At 39.2% G+C, this 25,453-nt stretch overlaps 1 protein-coding gene across 9 annotated transcripts in view; it reads right to left on the reverse strand.

Moving 5' to 3' along the window:
- Positions 1-1,024: 1,024 nt before the first annotated feature.
- The window catches only part of LOC131682538 (lachesin-like), a 236,922-nt gene continuing 212,493 nt past the window's right edge, over positions 1,025-25,453 (reverse strand). For all 9 annotated transcript variants that reach the window (XM_058964092.1, XM_058964095.1, XM_058964091.1 and 6 more), the window contains exons 9-11: positions 15,652-15,822; positions 15,186-15,287; positions 1,025-2,796 (exon numbers count right to left, since the gene is read on the reverse strand). In XM_058964092.1, the coding sequence (XP_058820075.1) occupies positions 2,711-2,796; positions 15,186-15,287; positions 15,652-15,822 (359 nt within the window). In that variant the 3' untranslated portion in view covers positions 1,025-2,710. The remainder of the gene's footprint in view (positions 2,797-15,185; positions 15,288-15,651; positions 15,823-25,453) is intronic.

Raw genomic sequence — 25,453 nt, forward strand, 5'->3', positions numbered from 1 at the left:
CTTCATGGAAAACCTACTAAAAGCGATTCATTTGGTAATCGCGCATGCTTTGATTACTTGTTTGTATTATCACTGTATAGTGTTACGTCCAGGTATCTGCTACGCCGCCACGTTTTCAAAACCAAGATCTTAAACGTCGCGTTAAGATCGATTCACAATGGACAGAATCCATTCTATTCGACATAACTTTATGATAGTCGAGTCTGTTCAATTTGTTGATGCCTCATAGTGTAAAGTTTTTGTTATTCACCGACATGTCTAAAAGCACACGTTTCATCAATTAGCGGTACCATGTCTGACTAGTGAAGATCTAGCTTCGAGCAAAACGAGCAAAACAATTTGAACTGTCAGTACGTCAGTTCAATACAAATGGGATAGGGGTGCCATATACGTGGTTACGTCAGACTTCGTAAGCAACAAAACTAGTTTGTTAGCTTAAATGATTTAAAGGCAATTGCTTATAAATTGAAATGTCATATACCAATGCAAAATCAACCGTCAAGTTCATAGCAAACGTAAACGGTTTACTTGTATTGATGATCCAAGCCCTGGTACTACATTCTATTGTGGAACTTGACCTTCTGAATTGACAAACTTTGCAGCCGATTTCAGGGCTAATGCACCACCTATTCGTACTTCAAATCGTCCCTGGTTAGGATTCGACTATATGGCTCATAAGGTAGTGTATTACTCTCTGTACCACCAAACAATGCACTGTATCTAAAAACCAGTCAAGATAGAAGGCCGGTGCCTTCGACAATGTTTCTTGTGAGAACATATCTCAAAACTTTACCGAAGATAGTATTACTTTATCTCTTCAATTCACCGAATATGTTTCATATCAAGATTTGAGACTAATAAATCATATTCTTTAAATTAAGCTACCAGAGCAATGGATGCAACCGGGTACAAGTGATACATACAGAATTTGTAAAAATCTTGGAAAGAAGTTACATCAAATTCATCTGATGTGCAGGAGTGTTAAAGTTTAATCGCGTCTTCTTTGGATTGCTCGTACGAGGGCGACGTGTTGCACCTCTTATTCCATTCAATTCGTTTTCCTCTTTTTAATGTGCGCATTTTTCACTTAACCCCCAAATGAAAGCTTATGCAACTTTCCCATCTTCAGCGCTCATTGCAGCTCCATCTCACTGTCGATAATTTTGGGATGCTTACGAAGTGCTCTCTCAATAATACTCCAAAATGAAGTTCTTTCAGCATGAACATTCACATTATTGGCCCAATACCATATCAGCACGTTTCAAGCGAGCCTTGTATATTTCACTATTTGCAGAATTGATTTAGGGATCGCGTTAATCGGTCACGGTACTCAGAGTGTCGCCCGATGTAGCACAAAGCGAACGACAAAAAAGCAGTTTTTTATGTTGTGTGCATTGTCTGAAGAATTAAGGCAACTGTTATTTTTATTCCTACCGTGGCAACAAAACATTGTAATTCGGCCAAATACGGTGGTCATTTACTACCGCACTTTTCGCGTAAAATCGAGTACTCGTGATGAGGAATATTTGCTGAAGGTGAAATTTGAACTTAGTCTTGCGCACTTTTTCAGTATCAGGGGGTATGCCTAGTAAAATTACCACGTTATATGTACACCGCCATGAACGCCCCCGAAGCTCTTCATTCGTGAAAATGGATCAAATAAACACTTAAGCTCTTCTTCCAAACGTTCACTATACAACTTATTTAAACTGATTTTTTTTTATTTATTTGTTTATATTTCTGCATAATCACACCTTCGAGATAATCAACTACAATCGACTCTTCCCATGCTACCGTCTGGAAATTACCTCAAATCGATCAATCTTCCGCTGTTTCCTGTCTTTTTAGTAAGCAGCTTCCAGCTATGATGAATAGGGTGAAAAAAACGGACGGGAAAATCAAAAAAGTTGCAGCTCAGCAAAATCCTGTAATCACTTTGCATGAAATTGAACCAAACAGAAGCTTTGTTGTCGTTATTTTTCTAGCCGCAAATGCCGCATGCATAGACATAGTATAGGTACGTTGCGGTTGTTCCGGTTTCCGTCGAGTCAATGAAATTTAAATCCTATTCTCTCGACTTTGAAGCGATTCCCTCGAAGTTGAATGATGCCAAGGGATGAAACAATTAAAAATGCGCTACAACTTCGGGAAGAGTGGGAGGCAAAATCAAATTATCTATTTTTGCTAGGTCGAGGCGAATGTTTATGATGCGGTATTGTTTTAAAGCGGCGGTAGTTTCCCTTCCAAACATACCTCTACTTACCGACTCATCAATCTGTTCGGGGTTTTGCTGCTGAAACTGTACCCGTGAATGATTGTATTATCATGCATGCATGCGAAATAATTGGTTTTTGCTACGTTTTCGTAATCGTGTTTTACATAGAAGCGTTTTTGCTGCGCAACATGCTCGTTTCCGTTTTAATCCCTTATTGATAATTGTACGTGGTACTAAATGCTTACTAGTATATGGTTTCATAATCCTAATAATTCAGTTTATATGTTTTTCAACCCTGCTTTCTGTTATACATATTTTCTATATAGTTCAATAGTTAGTTCTGTTTCACAGATTCTGAATTAGGTGCCAATGCTGAAGTGCTCTGAGTGCTTGCTTAGTTGAGCTATCCTTTTCTAGCTACTAACCATTTTGCGATAGTTTTTTTCTTGTTCATTGCGAACCATTTCTAAAGGACCCTTGTTACATTATAACGGATTAGTGAACGCTATATTTTACTAACGAAATTAGTATTGTCGCGCTCACGATGCTGGACAGAATGTTGCGGATAGTTTGTGAAATACCTGTGAAAGGATAGTTTGGTTAATAATATGAAGCATTATAAGAAAGGCAAATGCAATATAGAAAATGTGAGTCACGTGAATTTTTCTTCATTACTGTAAAGTAAAGCGGTTATATGTACGGAACTAGCGAAGATGATAAGTTAAGTTGGATTTGAGCAGTTTAAGTGATATTTGAAATCATAATATTTGGTTTGTATAAAATACACGTATGAAATACTGTTATTGAGACACAAAATAGTTAGGTTCAATCACTTGGAGCCGTTGATTGTCTTCAACAGCTCCGCGTTTAGAAACCAAAACTTTCGCTCGGTCTACGCCTCCGGTATACTTCACGAAGTTTGACCTCAGTCACCCGATTAATATTGTACCCGGTGTTCGGTCGGCCTGTTTCCGCGAGTATTAGGTCCAGTGTGTCGTCGGCAACTCGATTTTTTTAGCAAAAAATCAAAACCGTTTTTTCCCTAACGATACTAGGTGCTCGGACTCCGAAGAAGTTGATCGCCAACGCGCCTCCATCAAACCAATAACTTTCAAACTGTGAACAACCGTCCGTCTCCACTACGCGTATCGGCGACGGGGTAGTGCCGTGCTATGTGTTGTTTTTCCAAAGTGCCCACCCAACGAGTCACGAACACCGTCTAACCCAATGGGAGATTCAACCCTCCCTGTAATCAGGGGAACAAGCTACTCAGGTTACATAATCGATAAACAGACCCTACCATTGAGAGCTATTGCATCGGACGGTATGTCTGATTCCCAACTGACGGCGATTTTTTTCTCCTATGAGGATGCCTGAGTGACCTTCAAAGGATCACTGCCCAGGCGCAGCCCATCTGCTTGGCATCAGACGATTGGACCATGATTTGGACACCGGTGTTCGTTAGACGCCGTCAATGGGTATAACATCTATCGGATGGCAGGTCTGTGCACTAAACTAATAGCCGTCGCCAGGAGGATCGAATATCCAGTTCAATGCACCGCGACATCTCTTTATATTCTTTGCAGTACTCGGAATCTGGGCAAAACTTCACCGGCTTCTTGAGCAAAATGAGACCCAATTCATTATTATTGAACACGTGAACAGGCAACACACCATGTGGGGCTCGCGTACATGCAACAGGAGAGGAAACAACATGGCTGAAATAGTCGAAAACAATGACGTCGTGTTTCTGAACGATGACAGCACGATTTTTCTCCGCGGACAGACGGAATTCTCTGAATAGGAATAGGCTATTTTTGTCGAACCATGCAACAGTGACTGCTGAAGACGGTGGTTTTACGATTGGACAGACTGGACCCGCTGCGAAGAGATCGCCGACGATCTAATAGATCGGGAAGAGACAATACACGCCAGACGAGCTCACCAGCATTTTAAATCGGGTTGCCGTTTCCTGCATTCTCAGGTCAAATGGGAATCTTCTGCAACAGGTGGTGCACTGGTTGTGTCCATAGGTCGGGATGGCCATCCGGGCTTGTCGCACTGCTTTACGGACACTGAGGAAGACTTCTGCGGGCGACCCGCGCCGAAATCAGCGAGCGGATGACGTCAGAAAGATCAGAAACGAGGCCAAGAAAGCCATAGAAGAGGCATAAAACACCAGCTGGATCAGATTCTTGGAAGGTATTTGCCCAAACTCCTCGACATCAGAGCTCTGACGAAGAGTCAACGCCCTAAGCGTAAAACAGTAGCGAAGGGGGCGATATTGGACAGCATTAACCACATTTGGAGTGGTGAACAGATAGCTGCCTCATGGAAGGAACCTTTAGTAATTCCTATCCCAAAGCGATGCCAGGGAAACATAATGTCGGATGATTTCCACCCAATCAGCATGCTCCCCTATCTTGCTAAGATGATGGAGCGAATTGTCAATAGAGGGATGGACCTACTGGAGAAGCGTAAACTCGTGGATCAACGACATTTGGCGATCCGACAAGAAGCGGGTACCTATCTCGCCAGCTTTGGAGGAGTAGTACGTCAATCCGTAACTGACGACCTGCACGCTGGTATCGCTATACGTGCCGATTGCTTATAATACCATGTGTCGTCACGGAATACTACAACAACTGGCCAACTGGAGTATCACTGGAAACATGGGCCGTTTCTTGAGCGCCTATGTGTCTAATCGCACCTTTCGGGTGGAAATCGGAAGACAACGGGATCTGCCAGAGATCAATCCTCGCCGTCACACTGTTCCTGGTGTCCATAAATTCTATTCGCCAGCCTACCGGTGGGGATCTGCATCTTCACATACGCCGATGACATCATGCTGGTCGCGATGGGAAGGATCACCGAACCCGTCATAAACTTCAATCCGCCGTAAGTGCGGTTAGCCAGTGGGCTGCATCAGTAGAGTGGCCCAAGGTTGTATGAAAAAAGTGCAAAGTTTGGAATTTCAAACCTTACCCTCCAAAATGATAGTTTGGGTCCCCAACAAGCTTTCCTGAAAATTTCAGCTCATTTGGTTCACTGCAAGGGGTTCCGCAAACTGCTCAAAGTTTGTATGGAAAAAGAGACCAAATGTATGGAGAAATGCATCAGTTTCACATTTTCAGCTCTAGGTGGCGCCGTAATCGATGAAAGTCTTTCGTGTGAAAAAATAAGAATCTTCATGTAACAATGAATGGACTCGTGAAAACCAGAGGTCAATCTGATGACAGCAGACAAAGTTATAAGCGCGCAAAGTTGAGTGTGTCATGCGCTGCAGTTGGGGTGGGCAGCCCTAAGTTTGCGCCGGTAAAACAACAAAAATGATCCATAAAAAATTGAAAAACGATCCATAAAAAAGTTGTCCATGTTCCATAAAACAAAACTGAAAATCCATAAAACAGTGTGAATGATCCATAAAAAAGGGTGATTTGATCCATAGATTATGTAAAATTGAACCATAAAATGGTCGCAAAAGAGCACTAAAATAGTAATAAAAGAGCAATTAAAATGAACCAATGCCCCATAAAAATATTGGAAATGTTCCATAAAATGATACATTTTGCGCCATAAATTAACTGACATTGATCCATAGAATATTAACAATGTACATTAAAACACGTCGATATGTTCCATAATATCGACAAAAGTGTTCCACGATATTAAAAAATGGAGCAATAAAATGTCAGAAAAAGTTCCATAAATTTGATGAAAATGTTTGCTAAATAATTTTTCTTGGTCCATAAAACATGTAAACATGAACATTAGAAATGATTCATATATCGAACGTTAAATTATGGTTCATGTATATTTACAAAACGATCTATAAGAAAAGAAAATGTAAAACGATCCATTAATATGTGCTTATGCACCAGAAAAATAAATTTAATGAATTCATGCGAAATTTTTGCTATTCGAACTAATAATAAAGTTTATTACATTTGGTTGTAATGTCAAACTACAACAAACAATGCATACATTATAGTTAAACTTCAGCTTCCGTATCCCACTAGTCAGCTAACTGACCTTAGCTAACCTGAAATCATTATGGCAACTCTTTAAACGTCAGGGTATTTATGATATTAGAGCGCTGAGAGTTATTAGACCACTAATACAGGCTGGCATGAGACGCAAATACTATCTGAATAACTATCTGAAGCGAAAACGGACACTTTATACACGAACACTGACTAATGTGGCTACGCCATATCGCTTTCCTTTGCACTGTCCGACTTCGCTGCCGCTCAGTCGGCTTTTAACTAGCTATAGCCCCTATGTTTAAGTAAACCGGGCAAACGAAAAGACCACAGGCTTGCTTGCAATTCCAGCTACGGGTTAATCAATGCCTCGTCCAACGGATCCTTAGCGGCTTTGCGCCGCTTCGGATCCTTGGCCTCGGATATGCGGCCAAGCCGCATCACACTAGTTACCAGTATAAGCTCACTTGTTACAACACTGTCACTGTTATGAGAATTATTAAGCACAACTTATTTTTTCAGTTCACCGTAAAATTTCGCATGAATTCATTAAATTTATTTTTTCTAGTGCATAAACACATATTAATGGGTCGTTTTACATTTTCTTTTCTTATGGATCGTTTTGTAAATATCCATGAACCATAATTTAACGTTCGATATATGAACCATTTCTAATGTTCATTTTTACATCTTCTATGGACCAAGAAAAATTATTTAGCAAACATTTTCATCAAATTTATGGAACTTTTTCTGACATTGTATTGCTCCATTTTGTAATATCGTGGAACATGTTTGTCGATATTATGGAACATATCGACGTGTTTTAATGTTCAATGTTAATATTCTATGGATCAATGTCAGTTAATTTATGGCGCAAAATGTATCATTTTATGGAACATTTCCAATATTTTGATGGGGCATTGGTTCATTTTAATTGCTCTTTTATTACTATTTTAGTGCTCTTTTGAGACCATTTTATGGTTCAATTTTACATAATCTACGGATCAAATCACCCTTTTTTATGGATCATTCACACTGTTTTATGGATTTTCAGTTTTGTTTTATGGAACATGGACAACTTTTTTATGGATCGTTTTTCAATTCTTTATGGATTATTTTAAATATTTTATATGCAAAAGTACATTTTCCCGTTGGGGTGGCTCTGTCGAAAGTGCAAAAAAACCCTTGCTTATGAACGCACGAATTACATGAGGTAGAAACACTCGATTACATGGATTACAACTTCTAATAACTCAAAATGCGGGCTATTTGGAAGAGTGGTATCTTCGGCAAACTGGACAAGTATGTCAAGGGCTTTCCGGTAAAAACATGAATAATTCAGAATTCTCTCACTAGGTTGCGCTAGGGCGACTGAAAATGCCCTATACGTTTTTTTTAAATAATGCTATAGCTCGTGATCGGGAACACTTGGCTGACCGTAGTCTTCTGCAAAGTAGATCATAAGGTCAAGGGCTTTTTGACAGAAAACAGTTTAATTCAAAATTCTTCCTCTGGGCGGAGTTAGAGTGCCTGGAAAATTCTAACACTCTTTCAATTTATATTAGGCCATATCTCGTGATGGGAATCATTTAATGGGGCGGAGTGTTCGGCGCAGTAGTACAATTTCTAATGGTGAACATAATTCTCGTATTAATCGACATTTTTTTTCTTTTTGGTTTATTCTCTCTCAAGTGAAAAGATCAGGTGGAGATGAAGAGTGGTTTATTTATTTATTTGTGGAAATGTGGAGTGGAATATTTTTATTAAATTCAAATCCGCGTGGTCAGCGCTGGACCAGTCGTTTCACGAAAATATGGTAGACGCCAGCATTGTAGCAGAGCTTGGCGATGAAAAAAACGAAATAAAAAGATTTTTAAAAGAGCAGTCAGCGATCAAGCAGCAGCGAAATGACTACAAAGAATTGCTTGATATCGCATTAGCATTCCTTAGCGACAAAAAAATAAATTTTCTCTACCTGAAGCGCACAGCCGTGCCAGATGGATGGCAAAAGCAAGTTATTGCCTAAAAATATGACTCTTTAGAGATGAATTTAAAATGAACCATCATGAGAGAGATTGTATCCCACTTATATGTTTGTTTATTTTGCGTATTTATATTTTTTCGTGGTTTAACGCCCCTTACTCCCTATCAGCGGCTCGAAATTATATTAACTTGGGCAAGAAGTTACTTAGTTTAAAAGATGTTTATTCGGATCATACAAACAATATATACCAAATGGCTGCCTCGCGGTTAGCGAAACATTTGTTTTATTTAAGTGAAGAACTAGTAACAATGGCACTTTACGATCCAGAAGTATCTATCGAAGAGAAGCATAAAATGGTATCAAATTTAAAATTACGTAAAAATGAGGACACATGTAAGATAAAATTGGATATTTCTTCTATAGACGAGTTGAAGTCATACGAGTTGTCAAGCTGCGTTTCTCAAAACTCAATGAATTTTTTCGAAATTACCCGAATATCCGCGAATTTCCTTCAAGAAGATCCGAAAAAATGGGATCAATTAGCAGATTTTTTAGAAGGCAGGGAAAAATTAAAGCATTACTAGTAGTGAACGATTGCGCGGAACGAGGTATTAACGTGATCCAGGAGTATTGTGGAAAATTGACGAAAAATGAAGATCAACTACAATTTCTTCTGCAAGTAGTGCAGCAGCATAGACAGACTTTTCCGGAGACCACACGAACTAAAATCAAGGAAGGTTTTGTAGCACAATAAAATTAATAAATGTAAAATAGATGTGTTTTTACATTTCTTACAAAAGAAATGTATAGGATTCGCTCAAACTTTGAAAAGTTTTTCCGAGGCCCGGAGGGCTGAGTTTCATATACCAATCGACTCAGCTCGACAAATTGAGACAATGTCTGTATGTGTGTATGTATGTATGTACAAAATGTCATGTAATTATCTCAGTAATGGCTAAACCGATCTTAATGAAACTAGTTTCAAATGAAAGGCCTAACGTTGCCATTTGACACTATTATTTTTGATTTTCGATATGTTGTTTACTTTTTGAGATATAGGTCATTTTGTCAAAACATTGCAGGTTTTTAGTAAATAACTTTCAAGCAAGGCAACGTAATTAGAAACCTTGTAAAAATACCTTTCTATCAAGCTATAGATTGTCAAAATCCGTTCACGAGCGACGGAGATATTAAACATTTTGTATTTCTATTCCTCGCTTACCAATTTTCACTAATTAAAAAGGAGACCGTTTCATATAGAGTATTGCTTTACTGCTGTTTTAGGGGCAAAACTAAACCGATTTTGAACATCGGGGTATGAAAACACATCTACGTGATTCAAGGAATTCGATTTTGAAAACGTTTTGGGAATTACCTATATAATAATTGAACTATTTCTCAAAAATCAATATGTAAGTTCACCACAAAAAAATAATGCGTTCATAGTGATTTTTTTTCTAGAGTTCATGTATTTATCCCTTGGATTAGGCGTTGTGTTCAATCGTGAAGTAAATATTGGATGGTATATAACTATACAAATCATCAAGTAATTCACCTAGTAGTGAGATAAGACTTCTCATACAATTATACTCGTGGCATCACCGAAAGAAACTGTATTTTTGAATGCCAAAACTCTAGCAAAAATTTAGCTCTTGTGCAAAATTTAGATTATATTGGTTGTGGCGCAAAAATTACTACTTACATTATTTATAATAAGGATGTAAGGAATCAATATATCGCATAATATACCTATAAAAATAAGGTCTGGCATGGTCTCACATGCCCTCCCCATCTCTATCTCACTCTCTCTTTCTCTCCCTCTCTCTCTCTCTCTCTCTCTCTCTCTCTCTCTCTCTCTCTCTCTCTCTTTTTCTCTCTCGTTTTCTTCATGTTGGTGGTAACTGTCACGACTTACATCTATCTTGCTATTTCTCTATCCATTTCTAAGTTGTGTGATAAGATTCTCTTCTAATCTTTATTAATATTCAAGCTAATTTCATGTGTGCGATGTAATTGTGAAGGTTGAAGAAAACAAAACTATTTTTTGTCTGTTACCCTATTATTTTCTTTGTATTTTAGTGTACAAGAGACTCGCGGAAACAAGTTTAATAATACATCCTACATGTCAAATAAAATATCTGTAGTCCGAGAAAATGTGCCTTATGGGAAAACTATAACTATTTTCAAGGTGAAATTGGTATTTCGAAACGGTGCACTATGGGTAGACAGGTGACCATCGAAAACTACATCAACTCAAATTTAATTCAGTTCTATTCAAAGCTTGAATAAACACTACAATAAAGGAAATTCATGGCTATATCAGAAAAATATGTGGCTTAACTGGGAGGTGGGACATTCCACGTGCGATATTTCAACTCTTCGTATCTCTATTGAATTTTGAATAAAACATATGCTCAAATATGTCATGTGAAAACTAAGAACACTTTTTTGTGATGATATTGTTGAATATGCACATACATTATATTGGTATGAACTTTCATGAAAAATAACGGATCAAAGCCCAAAAATATCCACGAATTAGATCCGGGAAAAGAAGTCTCCCAAAGTCCCCACTCTCAATGGGGGATGCAAGTACAAGGTGTCTTCTAACTTATCGTCGTCCATATCTGCTCTATACTGAGTACACTTCAATTGAAGTTTCAATGGAAGTCACAATTAGTAGTGGGGCATTGGATAATTCAGCACACGTTTCGTTCGAGTTTTCCATATTGTACAAGTAAATTAGCGAGTATTACAATCAGAGTTTTTGCATTGGACAGATAGTTGATTTGACTACATTTTTGCCATCCTGACAGTTTGAACCATTTCTTTTTCACAGTATTGGATTGTACACGGCTTATTTATCCATATTTCCTGAACGGGAATTCCGAACGAAACAATATGCAAGCTATAAGGATGACTGGAAAGAAACTGCATTATAATCAACTGAATGCACGCATTTTATGCTATCGACATAGCCTAGACACTTCACACTATTTATTTTAATTGAAATGAAAACTTTGAAATATCTACTTGTCTCTTTCACGAATCGCATTCTCCATCTTTTGCTCTCTGTTCAAAGGGCTTTCGTGAGATTTTGTCTACTTTCCGAATCTGTAATAAGTTTTGATGTAGGCGTTCATTTGATAAAGTTATGACATATTTGTCGAATGAAGATTCGTCAAATCGTTGTAAACGTCACGAAAGAATGTGTCATGTGACCTTGTCTCACTTTACTATATTCAATTGAGCGTTAAATTACTGGACCAGCAAATTCTATTCTGCACAATTTTTTTTCGGGAATATGTGACCAAAAGTAAACTTTGATTTCCAAAGCAAATTGAACGTTCCAGGTTCCTGATAACTAATTAAGGTCTATCAATAATGTTGAAACACTAAATAATCTTAAAACGACGCCGTCAAGTAAAGAAGCGTGAAAACGAAAAGACTAAAACAAACAAAAGGATAGAAGCCCTAGAAATCCCGTTGTATATTAATTGGCCTTTTCTCGGAAGATAAAATTTTCAAAATCATTTCATAACTTTCTGATGGTTCTCAAATTCGTACAATCTGGATTATCTATTTTCTTATTTTATTCAAAAATGTTTTTAGCTTCAAATATATGACCATTTCATTTTAATTAATTATTTCATTCCGTATCTTTTTATTCGTTTTGTTCATCTGCGTTCATTTTACTTATTTTATTCGTTTCATTCTTTGGATTCACTCTGATCAGTTTATTCATTTCGTGCATTTTAGTCATATCATTCATTTCACTTATTTTATTCACTGTCTTCATTCAATGCATTCTATTCATTTTTCCAGTTCATACATTTTGTTTAAAATGAAGAACATTTTATTAACCTGACTTTTTTTTCAATTTTATTCATTTCATCCAAATAATTCTATTGACACAATTTATTTTTTCTATTAATTTATAACCTTACAACATCGATTAATTTATCATTTCAATCAATGCAATTTCTTCTTTTTTATTTATTTTGTCAAATCACTTCATTTTGTTTATTTGGTTCGTTTGTTTCATTTATTCATTTAATTTATTTCTTATTCATTTTATTTTCTTTGTTCATTCCATTCATTTTATTCATTTGAACCCTTAAATTAAATTGATTCATTTAATTCATTTGATTAATTTGATAAATTTGATCCATTTGATTCATTTGATTCATTTGATTCATTTGATTCATTTGATTCATTTAATTTATTTTGTTCATATCTTTAATTTTATTCATTTCAGGTTCAGTCATTCCATTTATTTATTTCATTCAATTTGTTAGTTTGAGTCAATTCATTCTATTAATCTTATACTTATTTCTAAATATAGTCTAAATTTTCATTAATTAAGTTAATATAATTTGATTCGTGTATTTTATAATTTTGATTTACTACTTCGCACGAGTTTTGCAAACTAATGAATGATCTAACAGTGATATGTGTAAGAAATGTCTCATCTCACTGCTAGGTGGATTAAATCAGTTTTTTAAATTCTGGTGACAATTTTGAAATGTTTAGAAAAAAAACTACTCTACATCTCCACCTGATCTTTTCACATGAGAGAGAATAAACCAAAAAGAAAAAAAATTGTCGATTAGTACGAGAATTATGTTCACCATTAGAAATTGTACTACTGCGCCGAACACTCCGCCCCATTAAATGATTCCCATCACGAGATATGGCCTAATATAAATTGAAAGAGTGTTAGAATTTTCCAGGCACTCTAACTCCGCCCAGAGGAAGAATTTTGAATTAAACTGTTTTCTGTCGAAAAGCCCTTGACCTTATGATCTACTTTGCAGAAGACTACGGTCAGCCAAGTGTTCCCGATCACGAGCTATAGCATTATTTAAAAAAAAGTATAGGGCATTTTCAGTCGCCCTAGCGCAACCTAGTGAGAGAATTCTGAATTATTCATGTTTTTACCGGAAAGCCCTTGACATACTTATCCAGTTTGCCGAAGATACCACTCTTCCAAATAGCCCGCATTTTGAGTTATTAGAAGTTGTAATCCATGTAATCGAGTGTTTCTACCTCATGTAATTCGTGCGTTCATAAGCAAGGGTTTTTTTGCACTTTCGACAGAGCCACCCCAACTGCAGCGCATGACACACTCAACTTTGCGCGCTTATAACTTTGTCTGCTGTCATCAGATTGACCTCTGGCTTTCACGAGTCCATTCATTGTTACATGAAGATTCTTATTTTTTCACACGAAAGACTTTCATCGATTACGGCGCCACCTAGAGCTGAAAATGTGAAACTGATGCATTTCTCCATACATTTGGTCTCTTTTTTCCATACAAACTTTGAGCAGTTTGTGGAACCCCTTGCAGTGAACCAAATGAGCTGAAATTTTCAGGAAAGCTTGTTGGGGACTCAAACTTTCATTTTGGAGGGTAAGGTTTTGATTTCGAGTTTTATGCCATTTTGGGCCAGTCTACTGCATCAGTCGGCTTTAACACGTCACCTACTAAAAGCATGGTTACGCACTGCTGCAGCACAAACCATATTGCAACAGAAAGGCCCATCCTGCGGGACGGGGTGATTGTTCCCTACCGCAAAGAGCTGAAGATTCTGGGGATAACCAAAGACCGTCTACTTATCTTTATGCCACATGTTCGATGAATCAAAGCCGAGTGCCGGAACTGGTTGCGGATAATTAAAACAATCAGCTTTATCAACGTTTTCCCCTATATCACTGGCAAAGCCGCGCTGCTTCTGGTCTGCTTCCCAGCACGCCTGCTAAAGCGACCTGTGTGGAGGCCTGGATTTTACCCCGTCGTTTGGCGATTTCACTCATCATCACCAGAAGAGCCCTGGGATTTTTAAGCGGACAACCGGAGAGGACTGCATCGGACGGTCAGCGAGATCCATCGCGAATATACAGACGTGGCCTACTACCAATCGCCCGTCTACACCGAGTTCGTTGCCGGGTCTGGAACGACCGCCGGCACAATCTGAAGACAAGTTTGTCTATAGAGCTGGGGCCGGCGCCGCTGACAGTGAAACTGGGGCCAAATATAACCAACTGATGGCTACCAAAAATAAGAATCACTAGCGAATATTCACCGACGGATCCAAGATCGTTGATGAGGTCGGAATAGGAGTAAGTGGAATAGGGGAAGGACTCTCCTTCCGCATATCGGCCCCACGCTCGGTGTTCTCTGTCGAGACGTCGGCTATCGCGCTTGCTTTGGTTTAGAAACTGGAAGATAAACCCGTCGTTGTACTGTCTGACTCTCTGGTGGCCAAAACCGCCCTTGAGTCGGGGAAATCCCGCCACCCTTTCATCCAGGCTATCGAGGGCGAATATAATCCACTCACCACAGCATCAAGGTCGTGGTACTAGTCACTGCAGCATCAACGACAATGAAAATGCTGATCGCCTGGTGCCTAGGGAGAGACACGCCAGACGACGTCTCACCCGACTTAGCCCGGTCGCAGATATTTTGGGCCAACGGATGTCAGGCATTATCGCAGCTGTCGTACGTCACTGGCGCGGCTGCGCCGGACATCCTCAGCGCGTCAAAGGCTCTCCCGACAGCTGGACAGACCGGACCGATAGGAGAGAACAACGAGTACTGCCGCGGATCAGAGTTGGGCACACGAATGGTTCTCATGCTCACGCCGTATCGCGTGTCCTCCACCAACATGCGTTACATGTACAACGCGAACCACTATGGAACATTTCCTACTGAACTGTCCAGAGTTCGATGACCTCCGGACTACCGAAATTGTTACTGGCCTTCCGAAGAACGCAGGATTTCCCGACCAGCTGTAATGGATTTGACTGCATTGTTTCTTCAGGAACAACTATGCCTGTACAACAGAACATTAACAACATTACAATTCGATGTAAATTACTGAAATTTGATAGGCAAGTGACCCAGTAGGTTAAAGCTTTTAAATAAATAAATAAATAAATAAATGTTATTGTGACTCACGTTTTAACTATTATAATACGATAAGCCAATCATTATACTTACTTCTACTACTTCCATTCGCACTGGACCAATAGATAACTTTCGAGTCGAAAGATTTCTGCTCGGACTTGTCGATTTCGTTCAAATTGGAAGAGTATTTAGAATCTGGTTTAATTGGAAGAAATAAAAACAAGTATAATTAATAAAACAAACAATCAAATATACTGGTAGCATACTGTCGTTATATCCATAATTATCCCTGTATATGGGGTATCCCGTATCCCCGTGAACATGGGAAAATATGCAGAATGGTAGTATATGTAATTTGTCAGCGTAAATCTAGAACTCTTTCATCTACATGGATGTATAATTGAATTCAAATTCATACTAATCACCGACCGGGACTGGAGAGGATGATGTTACATTTCCGGCAAAACGTTACCAGCGAGAATGCCAAACAATCTAGTGATGACAATGCAAGCCAAACCGGAATTTGAAGGGTAAGTATATGCGAAGGGGGAGTACTTACTTTTATCAGTCACGTGCACGGAATATGAATTAGGGTGATGCTGAGTACCACCGTGGCCGTTGAAGTGGTGATGTGATCCAGCTGAGTCGTTGCGACCATTTCCATTGTTGGACCAAACGTCCACCAACTCTGTAGTCGGTGGGCCTGGCGATGTCGTCGGTGGTGTGGATACTGTAAAGGCAAAAAAAACATAATTTGAATTATGTATCGAGGTACTGGAGAGCAGATTTTTTTAAAATTTTGAAAGGTTGGGTAAAATATTTGGTTATCAAACGGTTAGATAACGTAGTTCTCACAGGTCTCCTATCTTATGCTTCCACGACAGTATTTTGAGGACATGTGGTTATTAGACCGGCGACGACTAGGTGCTATCAGCTTTCTGTCGATAGTAGCAGAATGAGAGAGTAGGAACGAATTTAAGAGTGAAAGCATCACCGTAAAATGATTAATTGATCGGAGATCTGAAAATTCGCCTAGTATGAATTTATAAATCTGATTTCAAGTTCTGTTTTTGTTAACAATCCCCAGTATCAGGTTATCAACACTCTGTAGCTCTTTAATGGTTGTTTTACGCAGAGAAGCTTAGCTTTTCTAGGCAATACTTCCACGGCCAGCTATGTGAAGTTTAAATTGCCGTTGTTCAGAGAACGTAGGATACTCTGGGTAGCCGGCTTTTGTTTGTTTAAGACGAACCACTCCAACCAGTGTTTCGATCTATTGCGGTAAGGTAGCCGGCTACCGAGAGTTTAAAAAAGCTTAAAAAATAAACAAGATCTTTTCTTTTTCGAGTGATCGAGTACTCGAAGACTAACTGACCAACAACATAATAAATTATGCTTTACAGGTCGCATCGCTTGCTTGAAGCGAATGCTAGGCCTTCAAAACCACCAACTCCGCTACACCTATGGAAGAGTGATGAGTATCGGCGTCCTACCGTTAACTAAGTGAAGCATCAACACGTCCCGTCTACCTTATTCTTTATCCTTCCCCGTGAACGATGGAGATACGGACGGTCGGCAATGGTGGCTGTTGAGGTTTTAACATGGGCCGGATAGGTATGAATTCTTACTTACCATTTCCTAAGCAACCCTTCGATAATCAGCAGTCAAACATGATGAAGTCAGTATTCAATCTCCCAAAATCATCGTCACAATGCAACACTGTTGTAGCATGCTTATCATGTCTCTTCACTGAAAACGCAATTATCACATGGCTATTATCTAGCGCGCTGAGTCGTTTTCATATGATCTTTGTGAATCCGGCTATGGAACTTCATATCATTTGATATGCAATTGGTCGGCTGCAACACAATCCTTACATGAAAATTTTTTTGGGATTAAAAAAAATTCTTTTAAAAAAAATTAGTTTTTTTCAGACTTTTATTTATCACAACTACAGTATCAATATTTTTCTCTTCAATACTTGTATTTTTACTTCGACAAAAGACCTCGACCTTTCATGCATTTTGAAATCATTTGACATTCAAATGAAATTTTTGATTTCCGAAAGTCATGAGAGTTATACTTTTCAATTGACTCAAAGTTCCCTGAGAATAATCCAGTAGTTAAAGGGAGAACACGAAATTATTGCGACACCGAAAATGTCATGCCAATTTTCTTATAATGTTCAAAATCAAACAAAAATTTTAGGGTAGTTTTATACATATATTTACTTCAAAAATCAAAAGAAAAGTTACTCGATGGAGCCTTGAGTGTAAAAGTGAACGCATTTTCGCTTGATGCCCTCCATCAAACTCTTTACAGTGTCATCCGGTACCAGTTTCTCATTTTTTTTTTCATTTTCTTAACATGTCCTTCTCGTCTTTGACTGTCTTCTTGCTTTTCCGAAGTTTCCGCTTCATCATTGCGCAGTACTGCTCCACCGGGCGCAGCTCCGGACAGTTTGGCGGATTCATGTCCTTTGGAACAAAATGGACAGAATTGGCCTCATACCACTCCAGGACACTTTTAGAATAGTGGCATGATGCCAAATCTGGCCAAAATAGCGGAGCTTCGTCGTGCTGCTGCAAGAACGGCAAAAGGCGCTTCTCGAGGCACTCAGATTTGTAGATCTCGCCATTTACTGTGCCCTTTGTCACGAAAGGCTCACTCCTCAGTCCGAAAGAGCAGATGGCCTTCCAAATGAGATATTTGGAGTCGAACTTCGACATTTTCTTCTTCTTAATTTGTCGTCCACATAGAACTTGCTCTTGCCGGTAAAAAACTCCAATCCCGGAATTTGCTTAAAAACGGCTTTTATATACGTTTCGTCGTCCATCACACGGCTGCCATATTTTGTCAGCATCTTCTCGTAGAGCTTCCGTGCCCGTGTTTTAGCCGTCGATTGTTGCCGCTCATCGCGGTTTGGGAAGTTCTGTAAGTCTGTAGTCCAGCTCTCTTCTTTGCATTCTGGACGTAGCTCTCCGACATGCCGATCTTTTTAACCAAATCACGGCTTGAGACGTTGGGATTTGCTTTAATCATCCGCTTCACCTTTCGCTCCGTCTTTTTGTTCTCCGGTCCCGGTTTTCTTCTGGCTCCATTGCCGTGGTACAACGTCAACCGCTCCTGGAACCGCTTCAACACTCTGGAGACGGTTGAATGGTGAATGTTCAACATTTTTCCCAACTGTCGGTGCGACAGGAAATTCCAGGTGTTTGGAAAGAATTTGTTCTCTCGACTCGCGTTGGTTCACCTGCATTTTCGTTGAATCGAAAAACACGAGTTCGAGTTTGACAGCATGTAAACAATACACATACACATCAATGAGAAAGTGTGCAAAATTTGGTTGATTTTTACCCAATGGTAAAAAAGTTATGCCCTGTTGAATGTGTCGCAATAATTTTGTGTTCGCCCTTTACTTGTCACACTTCCTGGAGATTGGACGGAACAAGTACGTTGCTCGCGAGCATTGGACAAACCGTGTATCGAACCGGTTGTTTGTCATTCGCAAGAAAACTTTCTTCACATTTTGCTTATAATAAAAACGAAGTAAAGAAACCTGGCGCAGCGAACGCACCCGACGCTGCAATAACAAATCGTAGAGGGAGCTGGTGTTCACTAGACAATTGATATCACTATTTTCTAACTCCAGCCAAAACTTGGCCTATAGGCCGTATGGTAGTCGGCGACAGACCCCAACAACTGAGCCACTGGGTTTCTGCTCACAAGCCGTACTTCCCCTCCCCGATATGTCACAACTTGTCACATTTCGTCGTAACCTCCCCCCTCGCCTCAAACTGTTATGTAATTTATTAATGGTCCCTTAGCTATACTTCCCCTTTGAACATCTTTCTATTCCTGCTAATATGAAATCAAGAACCCTCGTAGCTGGTTATTATGATTTGAGTGACTTTGGTTTGTTTTTAGTGATCTAGAACAGCAAATCCAAGTAATTCTGTACCGATTTTGCAAGTTCGTATCATATAAACAACAGTAGCCTATGGAAGCGTTTATTTGAAACTAAGTTTGTGCAAATTGGACCAACTATCTCTTAGAAAATTATATGAGTTTAAGTTACACACATCCATTTTCCGATCTCGACGAACTGAGTGGAATGGTAAAAGGCACTCGCCCGTCCGGCCCAGGTTTGGGTTATCGAGTGATTGTATATCCTATCAAAGTGAGTAAAGTACATCGGGTCTCCTACTACGCGGATTCCTACAACGCGGCTTCCTACTGCGCGGATTCCTACTGCGCGGTACCCGCGTTGTAGGATACCCATAGCTTATGGGATTTCGACTAATTGGGGCTGTGGCCGATTATTTCGTCTGTGTCAACATGTAGTGCCATACTTTCTTTGGCAAAGTTGTTGTACTCACTTGGGCCTACAACTTAGAGTAATTGAGTATCCAATTAGTTGAGAACTATGTCACCAGGGGTGCTATGAAAAAAGAGTAAATAAATCGAAATTCTCATCGTAAATTCGACTATCATCAAATGGATTCAATGTCAAATATATCAAGACCCTGATTATTTTGAACGGTGGTGTCTTCGGGGAATTTATAAAAGAAGTCCAGAGCTTCTGGATGGTAGAAAGTATAACTCGCAATTACCCCACCAGGCGGCGCTAGTGCTAATGCAAATATTCAACACATGTTAAAATAATTCTATATCTCAACATCGTGATTAGATAGAGTAGTACTGACTTCAGCAAAGTTGCTCGAGAGGTCGAGGACAACCCAACGGTAACAGATTAGTTTGGAATACTCTCACTATGCGGCGCTAGTGAGCGTAGAAGCTTTCAACATATTGTAAATTATGATATATCTCAAAAGTCTAATAACTTGGAAAAGTGGTGTTTTCGGCAAAGTTGTCGAGGAGGCCAAAGGCTACTAGATTATGGATAGATTAAATTGGAATGGACCCGCCAGGCGGCGTTAGTGAATATTTTCTTTTAAAACATATATCTCGAGATCATGATCATTTGGAAGGGTGGTGTCTTTGGCAATATTTATAGGCAGGTCGAGATCTGTCCTACGGCGAACAAATTAGTTCAGAACTCGCCCGCTAGATGACGCTAATGAGAACGAAACTTTCATAACAATATTATTTCTAAAGTCTGATAATTTAGGAAAACCCTGTTTATGGTAAAGTTCTCCAGGGCGACATTTGCTGTTTGACAATGTATAGAAAAAAAATCGATTTTACCCTCTAGATGGCGCTAGTGAGCACGAATTTTACCTTTCAATTTCTGCATCTCAATATAATGGCAGTTTAGAAGGGTGGTGTTTTCAACAAAATTGCTCGAGTGGTCGAGGATTACCCAACGGTAACAGATTAGTTTACAATACTCTCACTATGCGGCGCTAGTGAGCGTAGATGCTTTCAGCATATAGTAGATAATGATATATCTCAAAAGTCTAATAACTTAGAAAAATGGTGTTTTCGGCAAAGTTCTTGAGGAGGTCAAAGGCTACTCGATTATGGATAGATTAAAGTTGAATGAACCCGCCAGTTGGCGCTAGTGAGCATTATTTTCATATCCTGTATCTTGAGATCATGATCATTTGGAAGGGTGGTGTCTGGCAATATTCATAGACAGGTCGAGCTCTGTTTTAAGGCGAATAAATTAGTTCTGAACTTGCATACTAGGTGTCGCTAATGAGAGTGCAACTTTCTCAACATTATAGATAAAGTACGATAAGTACGATAAGTAGGAAAACGCTGTTTTTGGTAAAGTTCTCCAGGGGGACAAGTACTGTTTGACAATGTAAAAAATATTTTGGATTAACCCGCTAGGTGACTAGTGAGCACGCATTTTTTCTTTCAATTTCAACATCTCAACATAAAGGCAGTTTAGAAGGGTGGTATCTTCAACAAAGTTGCTTGAGAGGTCGAGAACTACCCAACGATTAGTTTAGAATACTATCACTATGCGGCGCTAGTGAGCGCAGAAAATTTTAGGATCTGGTAAATTATGATTCATCTCACGAGTATAGCTTAGAAAGATGGTGTTTTCGGCAAAGTTCTTGAGGAAATCAAGGGCTGCTCGATTAAAGACAGACTGAATTGGAATGGACCCGCCAAACAGCGCTAGTGAGGAAGCTCTTTTTCAAATTTGATTTCTCGGGATCAGGATAATTTGGATGAGTGGTATCTTTGGAAAAATTCATCGACAAGTTGAGTTTTATCTTATTGTGATCAGATTAGTTCAGAACTCACTCATTGCTAGGGAGAATACAACTTCTACTACGTAGTAGCTTAAGTCAAAAGTTTGATAATTCATGAAAATGGTGTTATCAGATTAACCTGGATTTCAGTTACTAGGTGGTATTAGAGAGAGAAAAAGAATTATTTACGAATTTTAGCACCTCAAAATCATGACAGTTTAGGAGAAGGCTTTCTTCAGTGAAACTCATCGGTAGTTTTAGAGCTGTCTGATGCTGGCAGATTGGTTTTGAATACTTTCATAATGCGCCAGAGAATGGGCTGATGAATTTATTCTCTTATCCGTTTTGAGGCTACTTCAGAAATTTAAATAAAATTAACAAGAATCAGAGCAGTAAATAATCTATTCATAATCGAGTAGGCCTTATTCTTCCTCAAAAACTTTTCCGAAAACACCACCTTTCTAATTTATAGGACTTCTGAGATAATTCATAATCTACCATATGCTGAAAGCTTCCACGCCCACTAACACCGCATAGTGAGAGTCTACCAAACTAATCGGTCACCATTGAGTAGTCCTTGACCTATCAAGAATTTTGTTGAAAACACCACCTTTCTAAATTGCCTTAATATTGAAATGATGAAATTGAAACAATAAATGCGTGCTTACTAGTGTCACACAGAACACGTGCTTACTCGCGTAACCTAGTAATTACCATACTTCAAAAAAAGTTCTACAATATTCTGAAAGTTTTATCCTCCTTAGCGGCGCCTAATGGGTGAGTCCTAAACTAATCTGTTCACCGTAAGGCAGAACTCAAACTGCCGATGAATATTACCAAAGACATCACCGTTGCAAATTATCATGATCTCGAGATACAGAATATAATATATACTAGCTCACCATCGTAACCTTGCGGGTCCATTCCAATTTAATCTATCCATGATCGAGTAGTCCTTGAGCTCTTCAAGAACTTTGCCGAAAGCGCAATCATTAGATATTTGAGATATATCACAATCTACCACATGCAGAAAGCATGAACGCTCACCAGCGCCGCATAGTGAGAGTATTCTAAACTAATTTGTTACCGTTGGTTAGTCCTCGACCACTGGAGTAACTTTGTTGAAGACACCACCCTTCTAAACTGCCTTTATATTGAGATGCAGAAATTGAAAGTAAAAATGCGTACTCACTAGTGTCACCTAGCGGGTAAAATCGAAATTTTTCTATACATTGTCAAACAGCACTTGTCGCCCTGGAGAACTTTACCAAAAACAGCGTTTTCCTAAATTATCAGACATTAGAAATATGTCCATAAAGTTTCACTCTTATTAGCGGCATCTAGTGGGCGAGTTCTGAACTAATTTGTTCGCCGTAGGACAGAGCTCGACCTGCCTATAAATATTGCCAAAGACACCACCTTTCCAAATGATCATGATCTCGAGATACATGCTTTGAAAGAAAATTAGTTCACTAGCGCCACCTGGCGGGTCCATTCCAATTTAATCTATCCATAATCTAGTAGCCTTTGACCTCCTCGACAACTTTGCCGAAAACACCACTTTTCCAAGTTATTAGACTTTTGAGATATATCATAATTTACCATATGTTGAAAGCTTCTACGCTCACTAGCGCCGCATAGTGAGAGTATTCCAAACTAATATGTTACCGTTGGGTAGCCCTCGACCTCTCGAGCAACTTTGCTGAAGTCAGTACTACTCTATCTAATCACGATGTTGAGATATAGAATTATTTTAACATGTGTTGAATATTTGCATTAGCACTAGCGCCGCCTGGTGGGGTAATTGCGAGTTATACTTTCTACCGTCCAGAAGCCCTGTCCTTTTATAAATTCCCCGAAGACACCACCTTTTAAAATAATCAGGGTCTTGATATATTTGACATTGAATCCATTTGATGATAGTCGAATTTACGACGGGAATCTCGATTTATTTACTCTTTCTTCATAGCACCCCTGGCGGCATAGTTCTCAACTAATTGGATACTCAATTACTCTAAGTTGTAGGCCCAAGTGAGTACAACAACTTCGCCAAAGAAAGTATGGCGCTACATGTTGACACGGACGAAATAATCGGCCACAGCCCCAATTAGTCGAAATCCCATAAGCTATGGGTATCCTACAACGCGGATTCCTTTTTCACGCCCCCAGTTAATCGCGTAGTAGGAGACCCGACTGTAAAAGATAAATTGCTATCCAACTGCAGTTCACCTACGAGTCAATCTGCACAATCCTTGGTGGTTCCAGGTTCAATGGTAGTGAACCTGGGATGCGTCGGCTCTGAAGATCCGACGCATCCCAGGTTCAATATGAAAATACCAAGAGTAATTTTCGGTTCACTCGTATACCGCTACCGACAACATTCATTGATTCGCGTTTGTTGCAAGAAGGTATATATAAAAAAAGAAATCCAAGCATTTGTCCCTCCTAGATCTTAGAGAAAATTAAACTTTTCGTCGCTCTTTGACAAAATTGTTCACACTGTACCACCATCCGCCAGAATATCAACTAGATCGGAACAACGATGTCTGTGGGACAGAGTGTGTATTTGGCCACACTGTCGAGACGGAATGGCAATATTTTATCACTCTGACAGGCGACTTGTGGTGCGACGACCAGCGAAAGAGAAAACGCTTCTGCTGCAAACTTTGTAGGTACCTCTCCCATCAGGGCTCGGTCGAAGACCAGAGCACAGTGCTTCCCGCTTGGAAGGGAAACTTTTCCTGCTAAAGTTTTTGCTAAATATTTTTTTATTACTAGCAAATGTGTCAAACTCTTTTGGGGAACCAATGATTTTCAATAAAACGTAATTGCTTTTTGCTACTCCAAGCAGCGTGATTTTGGCCCAGGAACAGCCAAACTTGCGGCGGCGACATCTGATGATTTCTTCTACTGTTCGGGTTTGTTTGTGAATGGGCCCGGCTAAAGTAGTAAGAATTCACAAGTAGTGGTGTTATAGCAGGAAATTTGTCTGGCATCCGTTTCCGGTGAGATTACGAACGTTTTCCAAACGAGTAAACTGAAAATTTATTGACTTGTTTGCATTGCTGAATTTTGCTCTCATCAAAATTCCCAGGTTCGTGACCTAATTTTTCACCGTCTATTTCTCTAGGGTGTTGTTCGAGTCAACACTGGAGAGTCAATTTGTTCAGCAAAGTGAGAGCTGTTTCGAGTTTAGTCGACCACTTGACTGACTTTGCACATAGCGTCGACAACCAATCATTTTTGAAGGAGTAAAGCCATTCGCCGCGCAGCCAAGCGGAAACCATAAATACACCATCCATAATAGAAATCCAATTGAAGCGATGTCAATTAATTATGAAGACTTAATTTAAACTTCATCGCGCAATTTGTGTTCGCAGAATTCCGGTGGGTGCCAGAAGGAATGCTAACAATGCCCGATGACGACGAGGAAAAATGCGCAAATTTTCTGTTGCTGTGTAGGATCAAGCCACCGTCAACTGCCGGGAAATCTGATCCGTGGAGTTATGAAGTGTGTCATGTTATGAGTCAAAGCAATCTTGAACTCTCCGTTAGTTGTTACTATTGTATGTATATTTTATATGTATGTATATATAAAAGCCACCTGGATCGCTGATTTAACGCAAAAGTTCCTTTGTATTTTTTACCTTCCGGAGAAGCATTTTTGGTCTCTTTACAGCGAATCGCGATTGCCAGCCATTGTTATTATTATTATTATGGTTACTCTTAATAATCACATTTCATTCAGATACCGTTTCATTCTACTTGGGTGCTTTGTTGGCCTAAAGAAAGGGAAAAAAGTATGCTTTGCTAAATGTTTTCACTTCTTGCAGCTGTAGGTTAGCGATGACTTTCTTTCTTTCGATATCTGTGCATCTTGTTTGTGGTGTCTATGTCTAAGAACGGTAACTGAAGTTAGGGTAACTGTACTCTAATTCACCTTATCGTCTCTATTCACTCTCCCATTTGAACATATTATTTAGAGTAGTATTTGCTATCTCTTTTCAACGCGTTAGATTAAATTGTGGTATGAATAAGAGTACGTACTCGACTTTTCATTTCGCTTAAACGCGAGTATTTTACATTTGCCTGTCCAGATTTTTCGTTGCATTAATTCTTAGGATCGAAGCATAGATGTTGAAACATATTAAAGCGCGATATAGTGACAGTTAGCCCAGTTATCAACAAAAT

This window comes from Topomyia yanbarensis, chromosome 2 (genome assembly GCF_030247195.1).
Source record: "Topomyia yanbarensis strain Yona2022 chromosome 2, ASM3024719v1, whole genome shotgun sequence".
NCBI classification, from domain to species: domain Eukaryota; kingdom Metazoa; phylum Arthropoda; class Insecta; order Diptera; family Culicidae; genus Topomyia; species Topomyia yanbarensis.